Raw genomic sequence first — 26,591 nt, forward strand, 5'->3', positions numbered from 1 at the left:
GCAAGTGTTTGATTTTCACAAAATTGCTCTGGGGCTCCTGAAAATGCTCAATGTGGCGTTCCCCTCCTTTTTTCAAATCAGTATATGTGAACCTTGCCTCGAACATTAAGCTCTGCCGAAGTAGCCTGCAAAGGAATGTTAAGCAAGTGGACAAGAAGATGGTAGATCTGGGGAAATGTGAGCTTATACACTTTTGGTAGGAAGAATAGATATCAGAATATTTTTTTAATGTTAGTATACTTTCAAATGTTGGCGTTCAGAGGGATTTTGATGTCGACAAAAAAGTTAATATGCTAGTGCATCACACAATTAGGGAGGCAAACAGTATGTTAGTCTTTAATGTAAGAGGTTCAAAGTATAAGAGTGAGGACGACTTGTCACAATTGCATGGGGCTTTCGTGAGACTACACTTGGAATACTGCATACAATTTTGGCATCTGCTCCTGAACATGAATATACTTACCTTAGAAGGAGGTGCAATGTAGATTCACTGGATTGATTCAGTGAAATCAGAGGGTTGTCCTATGAGGAGATATTGAGTTGGGTGGGTCTTCTACTTGGAGTTTAGAAGAATGAAAAGGAAATCTCAATGCAACATAATTTGAGGAGGAGGATGCTGGAAGGTGATTCCCCATCTAGAACGAGGGCTCACAATCTCAGGATAAGGGGTCGGCCATTTCAAACTGATTTGAGGAGAAACCTCTTAACTCAACAGGTAATGAATCATTCAAATGTGGATGCTAATTTGTTGAATATATTCAAAGCTAAGATCATTAGATTCTTGGATTCTAAGGGAAGCGAGAGATATGGGTATCAGGCAGGAATCTGTAATTGAGAGTAAAGAGTTGCCATGATCTGCGGAATGACAGAGCTGGCTGCAGGGACTATGTGGTCTACTTCTTATCTTAATGAGCCGTACAGTCTGAATCAAGTAGTATAAATTGGAATATTGAATTCAAAAGTTAACGACAAGCAAGAGAGGGGAAAAAGAAATATTGGACTGAGGTGAGAGGTAAAAAAATTTTTTTTTACAATATTAAAAGCTCTGACAATAATTAAAAACAGAAGCAATGAGATTACACATTTGTAGAAGTTGATTTTCAGTGCCAAAGAGATTGTTTGGCAGTATTTAAGGCTTACTATGCCATGAAAAGGTATTTAAACTGAATGAACAAATCTTAACCTTTATGGTGAGTTTAGTCCACACCTATGAGCTCAGTACAGGAATTTAGTTTTGTTGAATACATTTCAATGCATGTTCAATGCTTTTGAATGGCGAATCAGTTGCGGAGATGCCATTTTGGGGTCGTTTTTGGGGTAGCAGTGTAGGATTTCTAGGCTTTTGCATTTAAATCTTCATCACAGAAATTGGAACAGAAATAGTTAGCAGTGATTTTACAGGAAAACCTGTTCCAATGATTAGGTTATGTAGTTAATGAGGGGACATGTTGGAAAAAAAAACTCAACGGGTACATCCACCAGTGTAATGGTTTTTTAAATTCTCTTCTGCTTAGATGCAACCATGAGATTTGGAACAGGTGTTTTCACCAATAAATTTTTAAAATGCAAATATAAGCTGCAATTGCACAATTAATAAAAAATAAACAAGAAATTTAGATAACAACCTGCACTAGTTTAGTGTCGTGTCCAGTGTAGACCACAAGGCCTTGAATCCATTGCGTATTCCTTAGCTGTGCTCCTCTCAACAGAATTTGATCAGGTCCTACTGAAACAGGACTGCAGCAGGATAATAACATAATTATAAACACAAATACAAACTTTGCACACTACAGCTATTCAGTTCAAAGCTGCAACTTTAATGATGTAAATTTGAAGGCCACAAACATCTGTGTTTGCAATGTTTCAGAAAATGTGAAAAATTGTTTATCAAAGCTGTCAACCACTATAATAACAATATTCAGGAGTTTCTTCTACTGCTTCCTAAAGATGCATCCCAAAATACAGACAGCACTCCACTTGTCCATCATCGCACCCATGAAGTGGCTTTGTGATCCCTACTCAGGGAAAATGTAGAGACAAGTACAAGAATCTGTGAAAAATTGTAAAAGTTCCAAACTAAAGATTAGAGAATGAGCTTATTTACAGATGGAAGGGCACCAGTTAGCTGGATCCATTGGTGAGCCCTACAATAAAGTAGGTGGATTTGAACCTTCAGTAGCAACCTTTTCCACATAAAATTCAACACACTTTCAGGAGAAGGAAATGGGTGGAAATTACGCATTACTCTGCAGTGATCAGACCGCAAGTGCCCTTTGACTTGGCTCACTTGTCATCTTCTTGCCAAAATAATAGGGGGCAATGGTCTCACAAAGCCAAACTAGGCGTACAACTCAATTTAAATAAAAACACCCCAAGACAATGACAGAAACATAATCAGACAGAAATTGGAGGAGGAGATAATAAGGGGGGGGGGGGCGAGTAAAAGCTTGATCGGGGGACTCTTAGCAATGAGTAACAATGTTGTGAATTCAAGCACCATTTCAATTCTTAAGCACAAAAACTCAAATGGCACTTCAGTGCTGTACTGAAGAGAATGTTGCACTGTAGAAGGTGTCATCTTTTGAGTGAATATATCTCAGGCAATTATAAAAGATTGCATGGCGGGATTCAAAGAGTAGGAGAGTTCCCATGGGGTTTGAGTGTTGCAAACATCTAGTTTATAATTCATATGTTTTAGAATAACTTACAAGTTTTAGGAATTAAAGACTTAAATGTAAGATAAATGGAAAAGCCTGATTGAGAAACTGATAAACAATCATGAAACAGAAGAAATAGCTTTGGTTTAATTATCCATGTTTTTATTACAGGGTCAGAGTTAAAATTAATTTAAATAATGGGTGACCAACCTCTGAACCTCTTAGTGGGTTGAGTCTGTAGAGAGGGCATTTACATTCACTAGAAATAGAGCTCATTCATATAGGTTGCATAATCAAAGAGTTTTGTTGAAGGTCAATAATTTATTAATATTTTTGTTTGAGAACAAACCATGCCATATTGTCATAGAGGTGACCTATTATGAGTAGATGGTTCTTTTGTTTAAGTTAACTGGGTGTTTGCTCACAAGAAAGAAGTTGCAGTTTTTCTTTGGTGTAGTTTACATCTGACTGATTTAAGAGAGCCGATAGGGGATGATTGTTAGTCAGGTCTGCACTTTAAGCAGAGGAAAATATTAACTTTATTGTCCACTATACAGAATATGGGTGGGGCTCAAGCTCAGTTTGGATTTTGATGGGAAAAGCAGCTGTAAGATCTGCCTAGTTAGTAGATAGAGAACAATGTCTATGGCGCACCTCAGAGAGCTTTGTGGCAGAAAACAGTCAGTAGAATTAACTTGGAAGCTGTGAGAAGGACATTTTGGGGGGAGAAGTAGATCTGAGTTCATAGCATAAGTAATTACAAGCCATAGCATAATAGCGCTTGATTGTTTAATTCTTATAGATAATAGGTTTGTTTTCATTTGAACATATGAAATCTTGTTGCGTAGTTCTGTCAGTTAATTTTAGGGTGTTCTGTTTTATGTTTAAGGGTGTTAATGGTCCCTTACAGGATTGTAACACCAGTCAATTTATCCTTCCTGAACACCACCAAAACAACTGAATTGGTCAGTTATTTCATTACAGTTCATGGATGCAACTGTGCACAATTTGGTTTCTCTGCTTTCCCGACAATGCAACAATAGTGACTACACTTCAAATGTACTTCACTGCTTACAGAGCTTTGAGAAGTTCTGAGGTCATGATGAGATACTTTATAGATACATGTTCCTCGTCCTTAAACGTGGGAAGCATGGTAGCACAGTGGTTAGCACAGTTGCTTCACAGCTCCAGGGACCCAGGTTTGATTCCCGGCTTGGGTCACTGTCTGTGCGGAGTCTGCACGTTCTTCCCGTGCTTGCGTGGGTTTCCTCCCACAGTCCAAATATGTGCAAGTTAGGCGGATTGGCTATGCTAAATTGCCCTTAGTGTCCAAAAAAGGTTAGGTGGGGTTACAGGGATAGGGTCAAGGTATGGGCTTAGGTAGGATGCTCGTTCCAAGGGCTGGTGCAGACTCAATGGGCCGAATGGCCTCCTTCTGCACTGTAAATTCTATGATTCTATAATTTTATGGAGAGGAACAGAGGGTTAGGGATTCTGGAGTTTTAGCCCGAGTTTGTTGAAAGACCTACAGCCAACCTGGGCGAGAGGGAACAGGGGACGCATGGGCCTGGATTTGTATAACTGCAAATTTATCACAGGCTATAAAGATCTGGAGGGGAAAAACCATGAATGGATTTCAACTTAATAATAAAAATTCAAAATTGTAGACTTGGGACATTGGAACCAATGTAGGTCAGCAAGCACAAGAGTCATGACTGAGAAGGACTTGCAGGGTGGAGGTTTGGATTGTATCCAGGAAAGCACTGCAACAGTTAAGACTTGAAGTGACAGACACGAAGGAGCATTTTAAAAATACTTTCACAAGGTTTGGGTGTTGTCGGCGAGGCCAACATTTATTGCCCATTACCAACTGTCATTGAGAAGTTAGTCATGAGCCACCTTCTTGAACCCCTCAGTCCATGTGGCGTAGGTACATGCACAGTGCTGTTCGGAAAGGAGTTTCAGGATTTTCACTCAGTGACAATGAAGGAACAGCAATATAGCTCCAAGTCAGGATGGTATGGGGCTTAGAGGGGAGCTTGCAGGTGATGGCAGTCCCAGGTCCATGAGATTTCCTTCCCGAAAGGACATTAACAAACCAGAAGGGCTTTTACGGCAATCTACCATGGTTACATGTTCACCATTACTGAAAATAGCTATTAATTGAATTTAAAGTCCAATATGGGATTTGAACCTGTGTCCCCCGAGTATTAGTCTGGGTTACAGGCTAATTTTGGCAGCAGATGGGCTTATGAAAGAGCAGAGGCAGACGATCTGGCAAAAGTGAAAGTCAATTGACTTTGTGATGGCGGGGTATGGGGCACGAAATGCAGATCATGGTCAAATAGGATGCTGTGGGTGGGAACCAGCAGTTTTAATCTGAAATATTAGCCATGAAGAGGGCTGAAATCAGGGGTGAGAGTACTAAATTTTAATGAGGGTAAAATATGAAAGATTTAGTTTCCCCGATGTTTAAATGGATAAGATTTCAGCTCATCCAGGGCTAAATGACAACATAAGGTCTGTGGCGAGGTCAAGAGATAGAGCTGGGTGATGGCAGTGTGCACATGCAATCTCACATCATAACTTCGGATATTGTCACTGATGAGGAAGAGGAAAGGACCAAGGAAAACTGGATGTACAAGACCGGAGCCAAGTCCCATTCAACTGAAGAACGAAAGAGAGGAGAATATTGTATTCAACAATGTCAAAAGCTGCAGGAGAAGGAAGAATAGAACAAAGAAAACTAAGGAGTTGAATAAATTATAAATGTAATCAATCTCTCATGATGAACTATGATGAAATCCTATTAAACGCAGTCATACACATCATGCCTGGTGGCATAGTGGTTAGTACTGCTGCCTCACAGTACCAGGGACCCGGGTTCAATTCGGCCTTGGGTGACTGTGTGGAGTTTGCACGTTCTCTCCTGGGGTTGTGGGGCTAAGGTAGGTAAGTTGGCCTAGGTAGGATGCTCTTTCAGGGGGTCGGTGTAGACTCGATGGGCCGAATAGCCTCCTTCTGCACTGTAGTGATTCTAATGGGTAAACGAAAGAGAAAAATTCCCGTTCTTAACCAAGTATCTTGTGACGAATAGCTCAGATTTGAAATGATAGCACTAGCATTCCCCGATACCACATTTCCTATGATAACATAATATAATCAAGGTTAAAAATGAAAGGCAAAAGTGTCTATCAATTGTAATTTACATAGAATTTACAGTGCAGAAGGAGGCCATTCAGCCCATCGAGTCTGCACCGGCTCTTGGAAAGAGCACCCTATCCAAGCCCACACCCCCACCCTGTCCCCATAACCCAGTAACCCCACCCAACACTAAAGGCAATTTTGGACAAAGGGCAATTTAGCATGGCCAATCCACCTAACCTGCACATCTTTGGACTGTGGGAGGAAACCGGTGCACCCGGAGGAAACCCATGCACGCACGGGGAGAACGTGCAGACTCTGCACACACAGTGACCCAAGCCGGGAATCGAACCTGGGACCCTGGAGCTGTGAAGCAATTGTGCTAACCACTATGCTACCGTGCTTTAATGCTTAAAGGTGCAATTAATGTGCGCTGCCATGACTAATAAAGAAGCAAATAAAATTACCCCTCAAAGCAGGGATGAGGTGGTAATAATTTAGCCAGATTTACTCACACACCTCCTATTGACTTGGTCACTGGCATAACCCTAGCCACAGTCTTAAGCCCCCCCTCCAGTATGGAGAGCAATCGAGCCTAATGAAGTTAGAGAAAAAATTACAAATGGAGGAAAAAAACAAGTATGTCAAAACTTTGCAATACCCATTGCTCTCAATTCGGAGGTTGCCAGTGAAATCATAGAGATGTCGATTGGGTCCATCACATTCTAAACTCCCAGTCACCTTCATTAAATCTGCAGTGGATAGAATATTAGCAGTCACGGGCAAACCCTAACAAGAAAGAAAGATAAATAACATTTAGATTATTCCATTTTAAAAAGAAATTCTAGGAATATAGTAAATATTTCTCATGGCACTAACCAAATAAATGGGAAATACAAAATGTTAAAGTACATCTACTATGTTAAAATGGAATCAAGCAAGTTAAAACTTCACTATCCTCATAAAAATCCCAGAAACATTTCAGGTAATAGAGCTCCCGACAATAACTAGCTGTTGTGAATTATGGGTTCCTCATTGGGGCTGGGGAATCCCTTGCGAGTGGAGAACACCGTGGGGAGTCAGGTACTCAGTTGTGGGTGGGGCGGTGGGAGTGAGAAACGTTCCATGCAGGGCCCAGTCTGGTTAGCAGATCACTGGCAGAACAATTCAAACGTAGCAATTTAAATTGCTTTATCGAATAGTTCCCAACACAATTGTCCGAAGAGAAGTTAACCCCGAACAGGCGCCGGAATGTGGCGACTAGGGGCTTTTCACAGTAACTTCATTGAAGCCTACTCGTGACAATAAGCGATTTTCATTTTTTCAACTCTTCTGGACATTTGCCGGTTAAACCCTTGACTGGGAATTTCCAAGAGGGATTTTGGAGTACCCCTCAAATCCTATGCTGGGGAGCCAAGAAGCTACAGGCCCATGTGTCCATCAGGTCCTAAATAGTAAAATATTTCTCAGAAACACCAATTTGGAGTGGAACTTGATTTACCTGTCGTACTTTGAGATTTGTTTCCCCATCCAGATTGGATGTTTCAATGTAACACATTGCCTGCGGCTCACTGGGAAATGAAAAAGCGATTAGTTCAATGATATACAGCAAAAGCACAAAAACATCCTGCACGTTTTGCATAAAAGCAACTATGAACAGGAAAGGGGCACTTAACATTAAATGATGATTCAACAATACAGAAGAACACATTAAAGCTGACAGAGATGGATTTTAGTCAATCTCTTTCTTCAAACAGAAAATCAGATTGGTAATTGTGAAAATATGAGTTTATCTAAAAATCATTATTGCCATTAGATTCCCAATTTATATTTATTCCTTTATTTCCTTTCCAGATTCCTGCCCATTACTCTTCCAACTATACAACTACATGAACATGCTCTAAACCCCTCCCAAATGTTGCTTCTCCTAATCTAACAGCACTTGCTGGATGAAGTTTTACAGCATTTGTAGCCCTACAATTGATCAGCACAGCAGCCTGACACATCTCTTTTGTGCAAGTCCTCAGAAGAAGTATCAACAGGCTGCGGGAGACATAACATCTAAATCAAACGGTGTTCTCACCATTACGTACAGGACATGCAGCAGGTGTTATTGGGCAAGTATGTGGGAACATCAGACAAATGTTGGGCCCTCGATTCTGCCCTGCCGTAGATCAAATCAACCAGGATAGACCAACTGAACTTGGGATCTTCTAGGCTTTATTCCACACAGAATATGTTCCAAGGCTGAGCCAGAAACAGGGTTTATGTATTGTTATATCAGTACCATAATTATTGTTATATGAAGTACCTAAATGTTGGTCTCAATTAGGATTAATTAACTGCGAGCCTTTCTGGTGCCATTGCATATTCGATATTCATCAATTCAGAAATTAGCCGATAAAGATAACCTGATTTAATTGGTAAACAAAATACTCAACACTGCTAAATAAGGAAAATGATTGCACAAGTTACATTTAATAAATAAAGGTAAAGTCGCCATAGTCCCAGATGACTATAGGCTGCATTCTCTTTTGAGGGGGAGAGCTGACTGGTGGTGATTTAACCTGAGGATCACCACACCTCAGGCAAGGGGCAAGGTTGAGAAGGCGGAGCTTTCATGAATAACCTCAGTCGGTACAGGAATAGCTCATGGTCACATACAAACAGAAGTGAACTGCAATTATCTCATCACTTTTTGAGCAACTATTTCTGGATTTTCCTCTCATTACATATTAATGAAGGCATGTTCAGACAGTAAGTGGCTACATACTTTTCCGATAATGGATTAAAGCAATACTGGCATAGTTTTGTTTCTGAAAGGTTTAGCGCAATCTGAAGGCTACTCAAAAGTGAGCTCTTCAAAACAACCTGAACAATTTTGAAAATGTTTCATCACCTTAAATGTTCCAAGATATTAATAATAATAATAATAATAATAATAATAATAATAATCGCTTATTGTCACAAGTAGGTTTCAATGAAGTTACTGTGAAAAGCCCCTAATCGCCACATTCCAGCGCCTGTTCGGGGAGGCTGATACAGAAATTGAACCCGCGCTGCCGCCTGTTCTACATTACAAGCTTGCGATTTAGCCCAGTGTGCTAAACCAGCCCCTTAAAAATCACCTTAAAAAGTTCAACAAGACTTACAATTTATTCTATTATAATCTGTAATTTTCCTCACATACATTTCTTCTGTGACCCTATAAAATTTGCAAACTAAAGTCCTGGTGGTCTGTTATGAGGGACTTGCTTTTAAAAACTGTGCATCTGTACTCTCAGTGGAAGTAAACGTGTCCCTGGTGGCTTTATCAAAGCAAACTATTACAGAGCATCGGATAACCCATATAGTGTTTAAGAGGCATTTGAGGAAAAAGCAAACATATACAAGGAAACTGTAGGAATTAATGGTGTTGTATGAGAGCACAGAGTAGCAGAGGCCTTAAGGACCTTAAATGAACCAAACCATTTATTTGGTGGCAAGCTAAGAAAACACATTTAGCAGATGCGCTTGGTATTAAATCGATACATCAAATCCTGAAAGTAGCTGAATCGTATATTTGGATAAGGGTATAAAGGTAGCAGTATTTCCTTTTTAAAAAAGCAAGTTACACATGACATTACCATTAAAATAATTCCAAAAAGAGGGACTGACAGTGTAGAGGTTTAACTTTTTTCAGTTTTTGGAATTTGAATCAGAATCCAGCTAGAACTGAGATAAAAGTTTCCATAGATCATGGTGTATAAGTCAAACTTTTGAAAACTCCAAAAATCCTGCAAAAATAGGTGACAACTTATATGCCAAATATAAAATGTAAACCAACTGTGTGGGTGGTGACCTTTTTGAAATGTGAATAAATCATAACACAGGTAATTTATATTGAACTAATGTGGTATGGTTTATTGAATGAATTAATTCCACAAAGTTAGCTTCAACTATGATCAATGCGTTTTAAAACCCCTCAAATTCATTGTCTTCAGCATCCGATGCAGAGTTAATCAAATTCATTCAGAGTCACTTTGGCATTGTAAGGATCCCACTCTGGGCCGGATGCGGTGTTTTCAGCTTCAGAATCATTCCACCACAACAAATCATCTTCCGCTCCATCCATTGAATTCGATATTCTGCATTTAATGTTTAGCACACTGGGCTAAATCGCTGGCTTGTAATGCAGAACAGGCAGCAGCGCGGGTTCAATTCCCGTACCAGCCTCCCCAAACAGGTGCCGGAATGTGGCGACTAGGGGCTTTTCACAGTAACGTAATTGAAGCCTACTTGTGACAATATACGTTTATTATTATTAATGTATGACCGGATTAAAATTTGTGCATTAATAGCATCCCACAATTTGGTGATGAAACCGTACAAAACATCAAGCGGGGCAACACGTGCGTTTCCATTCTTTATGAAGGTTTTTTGCTCAGTCCAAAGATGTGCAGCTTAGGTGGATTATCCATGCTGAATTGCCCTTTAGAGAGTGCAGAGAAAACAAATCGCCAGAAAACACTCCAGAGAAAGACCTGGAAGTTGAAGGCAGAAATCTTAACTGCAGCAGAAGACTATTGAATCTTCTTTGAAATCTAGCTCCAAAATGTACTGTAGTAATAGTGATAATGTAGTAACAACAAAGTAAATGTATGAGACTGTTAGTAATGTAAGATATGATGTGAACTAGTATAACTCCAAATACTTTGGATAAAGACTTGTGGGGGTGGGTGTAGTATAAGGGTCTGGTAGTATAAGGATCTAGCACATACAGGGTAAATGTGGGACTAAGTATAGTACCACCCCCACAGTGGTGTAAGAAGGCACATGGCCCAGACCCAGGGCCCGTACGGCATTGAGCAGGGCCATGTATAGACCTATGCATGGAGGCACCTCCAAACCTTTACTGTTCATGTGTAAATTGTCCTGGTAGTTTACTTAGTTAACCTACAGAAGACTCTGAAAACCTCTTCATCTGATTATGTTCTGGAACGAACACTCTCCCAACAAACTCAGGGTTTGGACTGGCTCATTGCATCTGGTGATGAGGTAAGTATTCCACTGATTTTAGTGGACCCATTCCGGTATATGCTTCTCCGATCAGTGGCTGGTCCCTGTTGCATGGTGCATTTGGTCCTGGGCATATTTTTCAGAGCAGACTTCTTCAATTCTCTCTCCAATGTTTCACTTACACCAAATTCTCTTGTCGCAGGTTAATTATTTGACAAGTTAGTAAATGTTATAACCTTTAGCTTGAAACTGGCTTCATACTTCCTTTGTTTTGTTAGAAGATTCACTTCTCTTTGTCGTTCGCCATGTGTGGCCTGCTCTGTGTGAGTGTCTCAAATTCTCACGCATTTTCACAATATAGTCCACTTGATCCCTTGCTCCCAGTTTTAAGGTACTGGGAAGTAAATCATGCATTTGTGGGCTGAAAAGCTGAGGCTGATGACTGATGAGAGTGTAACATGTTGTGGCTGAATAGGTCGAGGGGGTGGGAGTGAGGGTTAGTTAACCATAATGCTGAGTATATGTAAAAACATGATTTTTTGGAACCAGATAAATTGGGTCATCTTAAACACTGCGATCTATCATATCCCTTCTTCACCAATTAAAAATACAAAGGAAAATAAAATTATCTGCTTTAACTCTCTGTAGCTACTGATTCACCTCTCAAAGTTGATTTTAATTCAGCCTTAAAACAAACTGAGACAAGTGCGGTAGTGGGAGGCTCCAGCAGAGCTTTTCCAGCTGGCTAGAGTGGCGGGATCCTATTCCAGATTATACATACACTTGGAAGCTCATCAGTTATGCACGGGATGGTTGCATGAGGAAAGATTGTGCCAACTGGGCCTGTATTCACTGGAACTTAGAAGAATGAGAAGGCGTCTCATTGAAATGTATAGAATTTTAACAGGGCTGGACAGACTGGATGCAGGATGTTGTTTCCTCTGATTGGTGGGGTCTGGAAGAAGGTGTCACAGTCTCAAGATACTGAGTAGGCCATTTAGGACTGAGATGAGGAGACATTTCTCAGAGGGTTGTGAACCAGTGGAATTATCTACCTTGGGAGACTATGTAAACCAATCATTTAATATATTTGAGGAGGAGGAAATACATAGATTTCTAGATTCTGTGGGTCAAGGAGTATGGGGAGAGCATTGAGTTTGGTGTTGAGATGGAGCATCAGCAATGATCATACTGAATAGTGGGGCAGGCTCGGAGGGCTGAATGGTGTACTACAGCTCCTATTTTCTACGTTTCACTGTTTGTCCTCCTAAACCACCTCCATGCCACCTGGCTGCCATCATGAGCCCTCACCCTTTCCCCACTTGCATAGCCCTCCTTACACATTATCCCCTCATGTTTGCCCTTTCCCCATCACTCTAAATTGCCTCCCTTGTCTTTGTCAGCCAATTCTGCCTTGCACCTCTCCCCATGTTGATCTTTGGACCTTTGTTGCAGTGGCTGCAATAGCCCGCAGCAGATTGACACTGATGTGTGGTCCCTGGAGGCAGGAGAGCCCTGTACTCCCTAACTCCAGGTGCAGTACTCATCTGATCAGTGACACAGGATGGTCCATGGGTCAAATAGAATGGTGCCGCCCATGAAGACCAGTTTGGCATGGAGATGCACAGCAGGAACCCCGGTAAAGTGGTGTACACAGCACATCAGGAGCTACACAGCACTATGGCAGATAGGCTTTGTTGCACACTCATCTTGAAGTCTCTGGCGAACTGAGGGCCAAGATTGGAAGGCCTTATAGGATACCAGCAGCCTGCTGTTTTAATGAGAATTCATGAGATGCAAAGGACGTTCACGCCACCAGCCAGTGGCAAGACCGACCCACCATTAACCTGCCATTGGGAGAATTGCAGCGTGATTTTAGCCGGCAAGTTTCCGACTTTTTTTGCTCCTGCCAGATTCTCCATTCCCACCCACCACCAAACCTGCTGCGGGTGGGTTAGGAGAATTCCACCCATTGTGAGGGGATGCCAGGATCCTCATACATATTTACATGTTCCTCTACTGCTCCACTTCATCTCACCATAATTCTGCAAACTCTCCTAATCTATGTCCTTTATTTCTCTTATTCTGGCTTTCTGTTTATCCCTTCATTCACCAGCAGTGAGAAAGTTAAAAGCTACTTATTTCATCACTATGCTCTCAAACTTGCTACTTTGCATTCCATATCTAAAAAAAAAGATTCTCAAAACTTTCCTTTGACACTACACTTCTCATCACCTGATTACTGTTTCCCCTACTCTGAAGTTCAATATGCTACTGCTGGAGTAATTTGATACATTTCACACTGGATGGAGCTCTCTCATGCTTGATATTGAGATATACTGGTGCAAGAGTACCCGTACATGGGCTTTCTAGCTCATGCAAAATCTAACAGAATTCAGCAATGGTACTAAGGGACAAAAGTGCTGCCTTTTGAAACATCCATTCCCAATACTGCCGTTCCTAATCTTGATGAATACCACAAGTTCACTACAAGTTTAATACAAAATGTACCAATAATAAATCTGATAAGTATATCAAATCAGGATCAGTGCTGTGGAAATTTCAAAGGTCGATACCCTCTCATATCAACTCTATTGAGATAATTGATTTTTAAACTAATGACATTAATAGGAGGAACATTCACAGTTAATATATAAAAATCATTATTCTCTGAATAAATTAAGAGCGGGAGATCTTCTGATATTTTTGAAATTAGTTCAAAGTTATTTTCCTAGTCCTCAAAATACTTTGTCACGTGCCAGGAGGTCTGTTAATTCACTCAGAACTAACAACTTCTAAAAGTTTTGGAATGTGGAAGTATTTGTTAAAATTACAACACTGAAAACAATTCGCATTGCTTTTAAAGCCTCATTCAGCACATCCTGCAATGAGCAACCTCATATGGTGCCTGACCTGGTAGAGATAATGATCATATCAGCTGGGAGACGCTGCCCATTGGTCACTTTCACAACATCCCCCACTGCAACCTACAAAAAAAGAACAATGTGATATGGAAAGAAAGGAAAGGCAGACGACAAAAAACAATATATACATCAAAAAAATCACAATTACATTATTCAAGATACAAACTATCCAGAGTGTTGTCAATAATGTCAGGCTTGGGGCAGCACGGTGGCGCAGTGGGTTAGCCCTGCAGCCTCACGGCGCCGAGGTCCCAGGTTCGATCCTGGCTCTGGGTCACTGTCCGTGTGGAGTTTGCACATTCTCCCTGTGTTTGCGTGGGTTTCGCCCCCACAACCCAAAGATGCGCAGGGTAGGTGAATTTGCCACGTTAAATTGCCCCTTAATTGGAAAAAATGAATTGGGTACTCTAAATTTTTTTTTAAATGTCAGTTTAGTTTTGCCTCCATCCAGCTCATTAATTAAGTCTAAATTTGGATTTTACACTTAATATTGTCGAACCAAAATTTTAAGTAGCTCTTTTAGTAACTTAGCATGGTTGCAATTCCTCACTTCCCAAAATATATTTCAATTCAAATGTTGAATGTTAGGTTTGAGAGTTGCAAACATTTAAAGCTATGCACTAATTCTAAAGACAAACCAATATTTACTTTATAAAGATTGTTAGACTGTGAAGGACCTCAAAAATGTGCCCATCCAGTGCCATTTACGATTGCTTTTTTTGCACCAATTACTCTTCCTTCTGGCCTTCAAAAAATTCACCATACAGGAGTAAAATTTCTGATATCTGTCATGTTCTGGGAATGGGAGGCACTGGTCAATCAAAAGCACCGGTTCATTAAGATGTACAGTGGAGTGCTCTTTTGGAGTGCTCTTTCGGAGGGTTGGTGCAGTCACACTCAGCCGAATGGCATCCTTCTGCACTGTAGGCTTTCTATACATTCTGACATTGTCCAGTGAGTGGTTGGGTCACCTTGCAGTGATGTGGATGTTGAGGTCTTGCAAAAGGTGTGGGAGTCAAGGGAACTGGGTTCTGCAGAACAGCAGGAGCAGAGACCAGAGAGAGGACAAGCCGCCGATAACAATAATCATTAGTGGTTGCATGAGAGTGGGACTGACAAGAAGCAGTGAACATTACCACTCAGCAACAAGTGGTGCACCCAGCTTCTGAAGGAGGAGACACATCTCCAGTCAAAAATCAGTCTCAACACAGCAATTCCAATTACTAGAGACTGCCAGCTGGTATAATGCTAGATTACAGAAACTTTATACATGGTATGTATGTAGTACATTACTAGCCATTCTTCATTATTCAGCAGGTTATAAATTAACTTTTAGCTTTATTGGCAAGTGTTTTTTTATGGATAGCTTTACTTTATGATAGAACTACAGTATTTACATCAGCTCTTTATTCTGTAGCTTGCTCTCCATGGGCAACTATTTACAATGAAGGGGATTCTTGGTGTGAAGGAAAAGAATTCAAGAAGAAGGACATTGTGAATTTACCTAAATAAACCTCAATGACCATTTCTCCTTTCCCTTCCCCATTTACAAAGATAAATTGCGATGGATCAATTATTCAATCTATAATTCTGTTTCTCTCCCCACAGATGTTGCCTGATCTGCTGACTGGCCTCCGTATATTATATTTCTAATTCAGGTATCCAACTTCTGCAGTATTTCACTTTGGTCCAATGATGAATTGTTATTTTCAGGTTGCAGGTTTGGCCAAAATAAGTTTAATCCTATGAGCCGATACAATTGCAGACAAATTATAATTTTGATTGCAATATCCTTTGTCTGGCACTTTTAACGTGTTCCTAAACAATGGTTGCAAAATGAAATTGTGATAAATGAAAAAGACTTTCCAAGAACGAAGCATAATAAAGGTGGGTTACGTTACAGACCGTAGGTTCTGGCTGCCTCAAACATAACAAGATCAAAAACCCTCTTTCAACTTGCTATTCTTACTAATCTTAATAACTTAGAACGCTTTCTACTTACCTCCAGTTTGCTGCTTCCTGCCACCCACTTACTGCTTCCCTTTCCTAATCCCCTCACTCCTTCCTGGTTACCACTTACCACTTCCCTCCCTTGACCCACTCACTTCCTGCCTCCCCACTTCCCTCTCCCGACCCCTATTCCCATCTCGTCACTGCCCCTCTTAGTGCCTCTCTTGCTCCCTCCTACTTTCTGCCCCTTTATCGACCCTTGTCCCTTAGTTGCAATGGAGCTTCTTGTTGTCACTCTCCCAAGCCCGTGGAGAGCAGTTGCAAACAAGACAGTGAATGGGGGTCAGGAGAGGGAAGCGACGAGTGGGAGGAGAATGTGAGGGAGCCGGGAGAAGGAGGCAGTGGAGAGAAAGAGAGATGATGAACAGGAGGGATTCAGAGGGTCAGAAGAGGGAAGCAGCAAGTGGAAGGGACAGGAGCGAGGGTGTGGCAACCAGTGTTTGGTGGGAAGCGGCGAGTGGGAGACAGAAGCGGCGGGCGGAATGGGAGAAGGAAGCGGCGAACAGGAGGCAGGAGTGAGTAATAGGGACATGAGAGGGAAGTGGCAAGCAGGAGGGAGCAATGAGGTTGGGAGAGATGGTGAGTGAAGCGACGGTGTGTCAAAACAAAGAGTGACATGCGCAGTTACAAAGTGGCTCTTGGTCCATGCGCAGCAATTGAAAATGAACCCAGCACTTTTTTGCTAAGTTCTATTGTTTTCAAATCGAGCTGATCTGAAAATAAGCGGAACTGGCTTTGAACAGAGGATATTTGTATGAAGAAACCTACTGCAAACACAAGCCAAGTGTCCAAGACTATTTTCTCTCGCCTGGGAGGCATTTTATGGTGCATGAAATATTCACCTGCTTCACACACAAATGCCTGGCTCAGAATAATGTAATATTCATGGCTATAAGTGCTCCACATTTATTTCCATAGCGTGCATGGAGTGATTGTTTTTTTTGATTTGTTCAAGGGCGTGGGCCTCGCAAGCTGGGTCAGCATTTATTGCCCATCCCGTATTTCCCTTGAGGGGACAGTTAAGAGTCACCCACATTGTTGTGGGTCTGGAATCACAGGTGGACCAGACCAGGTAAGGACAGCAGATTTCCTTTCCTCAAGGACATTAGTGAACCAGATGGGTTTTTTACGACAATCAACAATGATTTCATGTTTATCATTAGACTTTTAATTGTAGATTTTTATTGAATTCAAATTTCACCATCTGCAGTGGCGGGATTTAAACCTGTGTCACCAGAGCAGTACTCTGGGTCTCTGGTTAACTAGTCCAGTGACAATACCACTACAGCACTGCCTCATGATTCATATTTATTTGTATTTTGTTACGTTTCCTAATATTTTATGAAGTCAAATACTGTAATGGAAACAAAACATCTGGGAAACAAGCAGGTATTTCACCATTGTCATCCAGCTCAATAAACAGGTATGAATATGGATAAATATAGTTGGTTTTATCCGGGGGCTGCAATCAGCAGCACCTCCAGAATGCTTTTCAGTTCGGCACAATCTTCACTGCACATGACAGAGGGAGCATGACACCGTCCACAATTTTCATTTCTAATGTTAAAAAATTAAAAGCAATGGAAAAGTGATTCAACATTGTTCAGAGACTAAAATATCCATCCATCATATTCATATTATGCCTTTAAGTGGAAACGTCATTCCCACATCGACCTGCCCCAAACCATCAGTATCCCTTACTTTTCCACACAGTCATAAGTGGAAAAATGGTTTCATTAGCAATTGAATTAGCATCTTATGAACTGAAGAACATTCCCTCATCATATAAAATACTAAATGATTAACTGTCAATAATTTCCAATGGTGGAAACCCAAGAAGTTGTGCTGTTTTTGGTGTTTCTCCAGGACTTTTACTCGTATTCCACTGGTTACACCAGGAAAGGAGGGAAAGCACAGTGAAAACTCTAGTCCACAAAGTATAAAGAAGCATTCCAGAGGTTTAGGCTCTACTAGGTTTTTTATCTTTATGGTAGATTGTCCCTACCTTTTTCTACCTTTATGGTGATTGTCCCTTCAAGGGCAATGCAGCAGAGCAAGGGTCACCTGAACTGGGTGACTAGTTGGACTGTAACCAATTGGGACTCAGACCCATAGAACCCATAGTGAGATAGGCATACATTTTGGGAGCTGGCTACAGCCATGAGACTGCTGTACAACGTTTATTAATAAATATATTTTGTGTTCACTGATGAAGTCTGTGAAAGTGCATCTTTACATCTGGCGATGAGGATAAATTATTCTGACACTGCCTCTGGCTCGACACCCGTTTTATCTGGCTTTAATCAATACTCACCAGAATGCCTCACTTTGGGTGAATTTGACTCCTCCATTGAGAACCTGGACACACTATGTTGATCACCTTGGATATTATTTCCAAGCAAATGAAATAGAGGAGGTGAAATGCAATTCTCCTAAGTGTTTGTGGAACTCAGACCTATATCCTTATTTGCAGTCTTAAAGTCCCTCGGTGCCTGATTCCCAATCATTTAGGAAGCTCATGGATTTAGTGAAGGCTCAATTCAACCTCACCCATGAGTCATTTATTTGTTATTCGCCACCTCCCATCCAGTTATTAAAATTTAATTTGAGGTGAGAGCACCAGGCGAATCGATCGCAACTTTACATGGCTAAACTGAAGCAATTATTGGAGCATTGTGATTTTGAAGCTACCCTGAACAACAGGCTATGGGACAGTATGCGGCATGAACAGCGTGCTATTCAAAGCAGATTGCTTGCAGAGGTTGATCTAAATTTTAAATGAGCAATGGAGAGATGGATGGCCATGGAAATAATCACAGAATCGTAGAATCATAGAATCACTACAGTGAAAAAGCACTGAAAAAGATGCACAGGAGCTGCAGAGGACCCAAAATGGCACCGTTCACAAGTTAAGGTAGGAACCTGCAGCTAACCATGATTCCAAAACAGCTGAAGTAGCTGCAAAGCAGGAAATAATTTCAGCCACCAACAAAAAAAAAATTGCAGAACAGGCAATCAGTCAGCAATGCTTAAAGAGAGCGTTACTGATTGGCGGTAACCACACACATAAATCATGTCAGTTGAAGGAGGCGGAGTGTTTTTATTGTCGCAAAAGAGGACATTTGATGAAGCAGTGCAGAGCTAAGTCAACATCACCGAATAATCGATCAACTAAGATGTTTCACTATACAATGTGGAAGAACTTAGCACCTATGATTCTGGTATTCACTATCTGTTTAATCTAAATCAGGCAAAATAGACCCGATTACTGTAACGCTCCAGGTAAATGGGGAGCCTCTTAAGATAGAAGCGGATATAGGGGCATCAGCCACTGTGATGGGCGAGCATACATTTCAGTACTTAAGAGGGAGTCCAACCACTGAACTTTAAGAGCACGCCTGCCAAGTTGAAGACTTGCTTGGGAGAAGCAATAAAATACATGGCACCACAATGGTACCCAGCTCCCAGTGATAGTAGCAATGGGTGACGGACCAAGCCTTCTTCGCGCGATTGGCTTAAAGAAAGAACTGGAATGAGATTTTTGAAGTGCAGGAAAGGGGACTGCCTGAACTGAGACGAAAATACGAGAGCGTCTTCTGTGATGAATTAGGCAAAATCAAAGGACTATAAGCTAAGGTTTATATGGATCCAGAGGCAACTTCCCGATTCATTAGGGCAGAACTGGTACCATATGTCTTATGAGAGTGGATAGAGAGTTAAACAGGGTGGAAGAACCAGGCATTATCCAGACAGTTCAGTTTTCACAATGGGCAGCACCTATAGTCCCCGTTTTTAAACTAGACAAGACCATCCGCATCTGCGGCGATTATAAACTAACAGTTAATCAGGCCGCCAAGCTGGATAAATATCCAATCGTGAAAATTGAAGACCCGAGTGCAAAGGTGGCAGGAGGTCAATCTTACACAAAGCTGGATATGAGGCACGAGTACCAGCAACTCAAATGAGGTGAAAACATACTATTCAAGTATACCCATCTGCCTTATGGCATGCCTTTGGCACTTGCGATATTCTAATGGAGGGTTTGCTGCAGGGGCTACCATGGTTTGTAGTATACAAAATCCTTGGGCGCGATTCTCCGCTCCCGCACCGGTTGGGAGAATCGCCTGGGTCGTCAAATTTTCCCGCGACGCCGGTCCGACGCCCTCCCGCGATTCACGGAAGCGGCCAGATGGGCTCAATCGTGTTTTGCGCGGCGTGGTACAGCGAATCGCCCGAGACAGCCAAAATGGCAATTCACACCCCCGCGATTCTCCGGCCCGCCCAAAACGGCGGGTTCCCCCCCGGCGCCGTCCACACCTGGTCGCTGCCGGCGGGAACAGCGCGGGAACGCTGGGGGGGGGGGGGCAGCCTGCGGGGAGGCGAGGGGGGATCCTGCACCGGGGCGGGGCCTCAAATGGGGTCTGGCCCGCGATCGGTGCCCACCGATTGTCGGGCCGGCCTCTCTGAAGGAGGACCTCCTTTCTTCCACAGCCCCGCAAGATCCGTCAGACATCTTCTTGCGGGGCGGACCCGGAGAGGACGGCAACCACGCATGCGCGGGTGACGCCAGTTATGCGGCGCCGGCCGCGTCATGTATGCGCCGCCGCCTTTACGCGGCGCCAAGACCTGGCGCGCGTAAATGACACGGCGCCGCTCCTAGCCCATTATCGGGCCCTGAATCGGTCGGGATAGGGGCCGTTTCGTGCCGTCGTGAACCTCGATGGCGCGAACACTCTGCCTCCATTTCGGAGAATCCCACCCCTTATATCTGAATCAACAAGGGCTGAGCATCTAGTAAACAAATACCTTTTGTGTTCGCTAAAGTCTGTGAAGGTGCATCTTTATAACCTTATTTTAAGTTCTAACAATTTCCTCAATTACCACAGTTCAAGGAACAAACAAAAATGACTAGTGTTTTAAATGGTTGCTTGATGGTAATTCTGGTGCACAAGTTGTACTTTCATGCACGTTCTTCTCTCTTCAGAAGAGGGTAATGACTACTGTATTTTTTTTAAATAAATATTTAATTGAAAATTTTTGGTCAACCAACACAGTACACTGTGCATCCTTTACACAATATTATAACAACAAAAATAACAATGACCTATTTTACAAAACAAAAAATGAATAAATAATAAATAACAAAAATGAAAACTAACCCTAATTGGCAACTGCCTTATCACAAGTAACACTCTCCAAAAATATAATTTAACAGTCCAATATATAATTATCTGTCACAGCGACCTATACATATTATACAGTATATATTAACAACCCTGCGAGTCCTTCTGGTTCCTCCTCCCCCTCCCCCCCATCCCCCCCCACCCCCTCTCCCCCACACCCCCCGCACCCCCCCCCCCCCTCCCCCCCCCGATCCTGGGCTGCTGCTGCTGCCTTCTTTTTTCCATTCCATCTATCTTTCTGCGAGGTATTCGACGAACGGTTGCCACCGCCTGGTGAACCCTTGAGCCGACCCCCTTAGGACGAACTTAATCCGCTCTAGCTTTATAAACCCTGCCATGTCATTTATCCAGGTCTCCACCCCTGGGGGCTTGGCTTCTTTCCACATTAACAATATTCTGCGCCGGGCTACTAGGGACGCAAAGGCCAAAACATCGGCCTCTCTCGCCTCCTGCACTCCCGGCTCTTGTGCAACCCCAAATATAGCCAACCCCCAGCTTGGTTCGACCCGGACCCCCACTACTTTTGAAAGCACCTTTGTCACCCCCATCCAAAACCCCTGTAGTGCCGGGCATGACCAAAACATATGGGTATGATTCGCTGGGCTTCTCGAGCACCTCGCACACCTATCCTCCACCCCAAAAAATTTACTGAGCCGTGTTCCAGTCATATGCGCCCTGTGTAATACCTTAAACTGAATCAGGCTTAGCCTGGCACACGAGGACGACGAGTGTACCCTGCTTAGGGCATCTGCCCACAGCCCCTCCTCGATCTCCTCCCCCAGCTCTTCTTCCCATTTCCCTTTTAGTTCATCTACCATAGTCTCCCCTTCGTCCCTCATTTCCCTATATATGTCTGACACCTTACCATCCCCCACCCATGTCTTTGAGATCACTCTGTCCTGCACCTCTTGTGTCGGGAGCTGCGGGAATTCCCTCACCTGTTGCCTCGCAAAAGCCCTCAGTTGCATATACCTGAATGCATTCCCTTGGGGCAACCCATATTTCTCGGTCAGCGCTCCCAGGCTCGTGAACTTCCCATCCACAAACAGATCTTTCAGTTGCGTTATTCCTGCTCTTTGCCACATTCCATATCCCCCATCCATTCTCCCCGGGGCAAACCTATGTTTGTTTCTTATCGGGGACCCCCCCAAGGCTCCAGTCTTTCCCCTGTGCCGTCTCCACTGTCCCCAAATCTTCAGTGTAGCCACCACCACCGGGCTTGTGGTGTAGTTCCTCGGTGAGAACGGCAATGGGGCTGTCACCATAGCCTGTAGGCTAGTCCCCCTACAGGACGCCCTCTCTAATCTCTTCCACGCCGCTCCCTCCTCCTCTCCCATCCACTTACTCACCATTGAAATATTAGCGGCCCAATAATACTCACTTAGGCTCGGTAGTGCCAGCCCCCCCCTATCCCTGCTACGCTGTAAGAATCCCTTCCTCACTCTCGGGGTCTTCCCGGCCCACACAAAACCCATGATGCTCTTTTCAATCCTTTTAAAAAAAGCCTTCGTGATCACCACCGGGAGGCACTGAAACACAAAGAGGAATCTTGGGAGGACCACCATCTTAACCGCCTGCACCCTCCCTGCCAGTGACAGGGATACCATATCCCATCTCTTGAAATCCTCCTCCATTTGTTCCACCAACCGCGTTAAATTTAACCTATGCAATGTGCCCCAATTCTTGGCTATCTGGATCCCAAGGTAACGAAAGTCCCTTGTTACCTTCCTCAACGGTAGGTCCTCTATTTCTCTACTCTGCTCCCCTGGATGCACCACAAACAACTCACTTTTCCCCATGTTCAATTTATACCCTGAAAAATCCCCAAACTCCCCAAGTATCCGCATTATTTCTGGCATCCCCTCCGCCGGGTCTGCCACGTATAGTAGCAAATCGTCCGCATACAAAGATACCCGGTGTTCTTCTCCTCCTCTAAGTACTCCCCTCCACTTCTTGGAACCCCTCAACGCTATCGCCAGGGGCTCAATCGCCAGTGCAAACAATAATGGGGACAGAGGGCATCCCTGCCTTGTCCCTCAATGGAGCCGAAAATATGCAGATCCCCGTCCATTCGTGACCACGCTCGCCATTGGGGCCCTATACAACAGCTGCACCCATCTAACATACCCCTCTCCAAAACCAAATCTCCTCAACACCTCCCACAAATAATCCCACTCCACTCTATCAAATGCTTTCTCGGCATCCATCGCCACTACTATCTCTGTTTCCCCCTCTGGTGGGGCCATCATCATTACCCCTAACAGCCTCCGTATATTCGTGTTCAGCTGTCTCCCCTTCACAAACCCAGTTTGGTCCTCGTGGACCACCCCCGGGACACATTCCTCTATTCTCATTGCCATTACCTTGGCCAGGATCTTGGCATCTACATTTAGGAGGGAAATAGGTCTATAGGACCCGCATTGTAGCGGGTCCTTTTCCTTCTTTAAGAGAAGCGATATCGTTGCTTCAGACATAGTCTTTCAATATATTTGTCCCCTTTCCTTTGCCTAATTTAAAGGTCCTCGTCAATACCGGGGCGAGCAAGTCCACATATTTTCTATAGAATTCGACTGGGAATCCATCCGGTCCCGGGGCCTTTCCCGCCTGCATGCTCCTAATTCCTTTCACCACTTCTTCTACCTCGATCTGTGCTCCCAGTCCCACCCTTTCCTGCTCTTCCACCTTGGGAAATTCCAGCCGATCCAAGAAGCCCATCATTCTCTCCCTCCCATCCGGGGGTTGAGCTTCATATAATTTTTTATAAAATGTCTTGAACACTCCATTCACTCTCTCCGCTCCCCGCTCCATCTCTCCTTCCTCATCCCTCACTCCCCCTATTTCCCTCGCTGCTCCCCTTTTCCTCAATTGGTGTGCCAGCAACCTGCTCGCCTTCTCCCCATATTCGTACTGTACACCCTGTGCCTTCCTCCATTGTGCCTCTGCAGTGCCCGTAGTCAGCAAGTCAAATTCTACATGTAGCCTTTGCCTTTCCCTGTACAGTCCCTCCTCCGGTGCTTCCGCATATTGTCTGTCCACCCTCAAAAGTTCTTGCAGCAACCGCTCCCGTTCCTTACTCTCCTGCTTCCCTTTATGTGCCCTTATTGATATCAGCTCCCCTCTAACCACCGCCTTCAACGCCTCCCAGACCACTCCCACCTGGACCTCCCCATTATCATTGAGTTCCAAGTACTTTTCAATGCACCCCCTCACCCTTAGACACACCACCTCATCTGCCATTAGTCCCATGTCCATTCTCCAGGGTGGGCGCCCTCCTGTTTCCTCCCCTATCTCCAAGTCTACCCACTGTGGAGCGTGATCCGAAATGACTATAGCCGTATACTCCGTTCCCCTCACCTTCGGGATCAATGCCCTTCCCAGCACAAAAAAGTCTATTCGTGAGTAGACTTTATGGACATAGGAGAAAAACGAGAACCCCTTGCTCCTAGGTCTGCTAAATCTCCACGGGTCTACACCTCCCATCTGCTCCATAAAATCTTTAAGTACCTTGGCTGCTGCCGGCCTCCTTCCAGTCCTGGACTTCGACCTATCCAGCCCTGGTTCCAACACCGTATTAAAATCTCCCCCCATTATCAGCTGGACCATCTCTAGGTCCGGAATGCGTCCTAGCATCCGCCTCATAAAATTGGCATCATCCCAGTTCGGGGCATATACGTTTACCAAAACCACCGTCTCCCCCTGTAGTTTGCCACTCACCATCACGTATCTGCCCCCGTTATCTGCCACTATAGTCTTTGCCTCGAACATTACCCGCTTCCCCACTAATATAGCCACCCCCCTGTTTTTCGCATCTAGCCCCGAATGGAACACCTGCCCCACCCATCCTTTGCGTAGCTTAACCTGGTCTATCAGTTTCAGGTGCGTTTCCTGTAACATAACCACATCTGCCTTAAGTTTCTTAAGATGTGCGAGTACCCGAGCCCTCTTTATCGGCCCGTTCAGCCCTCTCACGTTCCACGTGATCAGCCGGGTTGGGGGGCTTCCTACCCCCCCCCCCCCTTGTCGATTAGCCATCCCCTTTTTCCAGCTCCTCACCCGGTTCCCACGCAGCTGTATCTCCCCCAGGCGGTGCCCCCCCGCCCATCCCCTCCCATACCAGCTCTCCCCTCTCCCCAGCAGCTGCAACCCAGTAATTCCCCCCTCCCACTAGATCCCCCGCTAGCGTAATTACTCCCCCCATGTTGCTCCCAGAAGTCAGCAAACTCTGGCTGACCTCGGCTTCCCCCCGTGACCTCGGCTCGCACCGTGCGACGCCCCCTCCTTCCTGCTTCTCTATTCCCGCCATGATTATCATAGCGCGGGAACCAAGCCCGCGCTTCTCCCTTGGCCCCGCCCCCAATGGCCAACGCCCCATCTCCTCCACCTCCCCCCATCACCACCTGTGGAAGAGAGAAAAGTTACCACATCGCAGGATTAGTACATAAAACTCCTCTTTCCCCCCTTTTTAACCCCCCTCTGCGCCCCACCACTTTGTTCAAACGCTCTTTTTAATAACCCGCTCATTCCAGTTTTTCTTCCACAATAAAAGTCCACGCTTCATCCGCCGTCTCAAAGTAGTGGTGCCTCCCTCGATATGTGACCCACAGTCTTGCCGGTTGAAGCATTCCAAATTTTATCTTCTTTTTATGAAGCACCGCCTTGGCCCGATTAAAGCTCGCCCTCCTTCTCGCCACCTCCGCACTCCAGTCTTGATAAACGCGGATCACCGCGTTCTCCCATTAACTGCTCCGAGTTTTCTTTGCCCATCTAAGGACCATTTCTCTATCCTTAAAACGGAGGAATCTCACCACTATGGCTCTGGGAATTTCTCCTGCTCTCGGTCCTCGCGCCATCACTCGGTATGCTCCCTCCACCTCCAACGGACCCGCCGGGGCCTCCGCTCCCATTAACGAGTGCAGCATCGTGCTCACATATGCCCCGCCGTCCGCTCGCTCCGCACCTTCAGGAAGACCAAGAATCTTCAGGTTGTTCCTCCTTGCGTTGTTCTCCAGTGCCTCCAACCTTTCCACACATCGTTTCTGATGTGCCTCATGCGTCTCCGTCTTCACCACCAGGCCCTGTATGTCGTCCTCATTCTCGGCTGCCTTTGCCTTCACGACCCGAAGCTCCCGCTCCTGGGTCTTTTGTTCCTCCTTTAGCCCTTCGATCGCCTGTAGTATCGGGGCCAACAGCTCTTTCTTCATTTCCTTTTTGAGCTCTTCCACACAGCATTTCAAGAACTCTTGTTGTTCAGGGCCCCATGTTAAACTGCCACCTTCCGACGCCATCTTGGTTTTTGCTTGCCTTCCTTGCCGCTGTTCTAAAGGATCCACTGCAATCCGGCCACTTTCCCCTCCTTTTTTCATCCGTATCCAGGGGGGATTCCCTTCTGGTTTACCGCACAGTGTTTTTAGCCGTCAAAATTGCCGTTGGGGCTCCTATCAAGAGCCCAAAAGTCCGTTTCACCGGGAGCTGCCGAAACGTGCGACTCAACTGGTCATCGCCGCACCCGGAAGTCTGACTAGTGTATTTTATAAAGAATTTTAAAAAAGAGCTGACTGAGGTGTAAAAAGTGATTTTTAGCTAGAGTTTTGATTTTCAGCATCTATTTTTCTAGAAAGCAAGTACATTTTGTTCATGGCAACAATAAAACATCCAATCAGAGAAGGTCTTTGCAT

The 26,591-nt window shown here is 44.1% G+C and overlaps 1 protein-coding gene across 4 annotated transcripts in view; it reads right to left on the reverse strand.

The window, feature by feature from the left end:
* Positions 1–26,591, reverse strand: part of atp8a2 (ATPase phospholipid transporting 8A2) — an 890,601-nt gene that overhangs the window by 646,105 nt on the left and 217,905 nt on the right. For all 4 annotated transcript variants that reach the window (XM_072476889.1, XM_072476890.1, XM_072476891.1 and 1 more), the window contains 4 exons: positions 13,713–13,786; positions 7,303–7,372; positions 6,463–6,590; positions 1,626–1,737 (listed from right to left, as the gene is read on the reverse strand). In XM_072476889.1, the coding sequence (XP_072332990.1) occupies positions 1,626–1,737; positions 6,463–6,590; positions 7,303–7,372; positions 13,713–13,786 (384 nt within the window). The remainder of the gene's footprint in view (positions 1–1,625; positions 1,738–6,462; positions 6,591–7,302; positions 7,373–13,712; positions 13,787–26,591) is intronic.

This window comes from Scyliorhinus torazame, chromosome 15 (assembly GCF_047496885.1).
Source record: "Scyliorhinus torazame isolate Kashiwa2021f chromosome 15, sScyTor2.1, whole genome shotgun sequence".
Taxonomy (NCBI): Eukaryota; Metazoa; Chordata; class Chondrichthyes; order Carcharhiniformes; family Scyliorhinidae; genus Scyliorhinus; species Scyliorhinus torazame.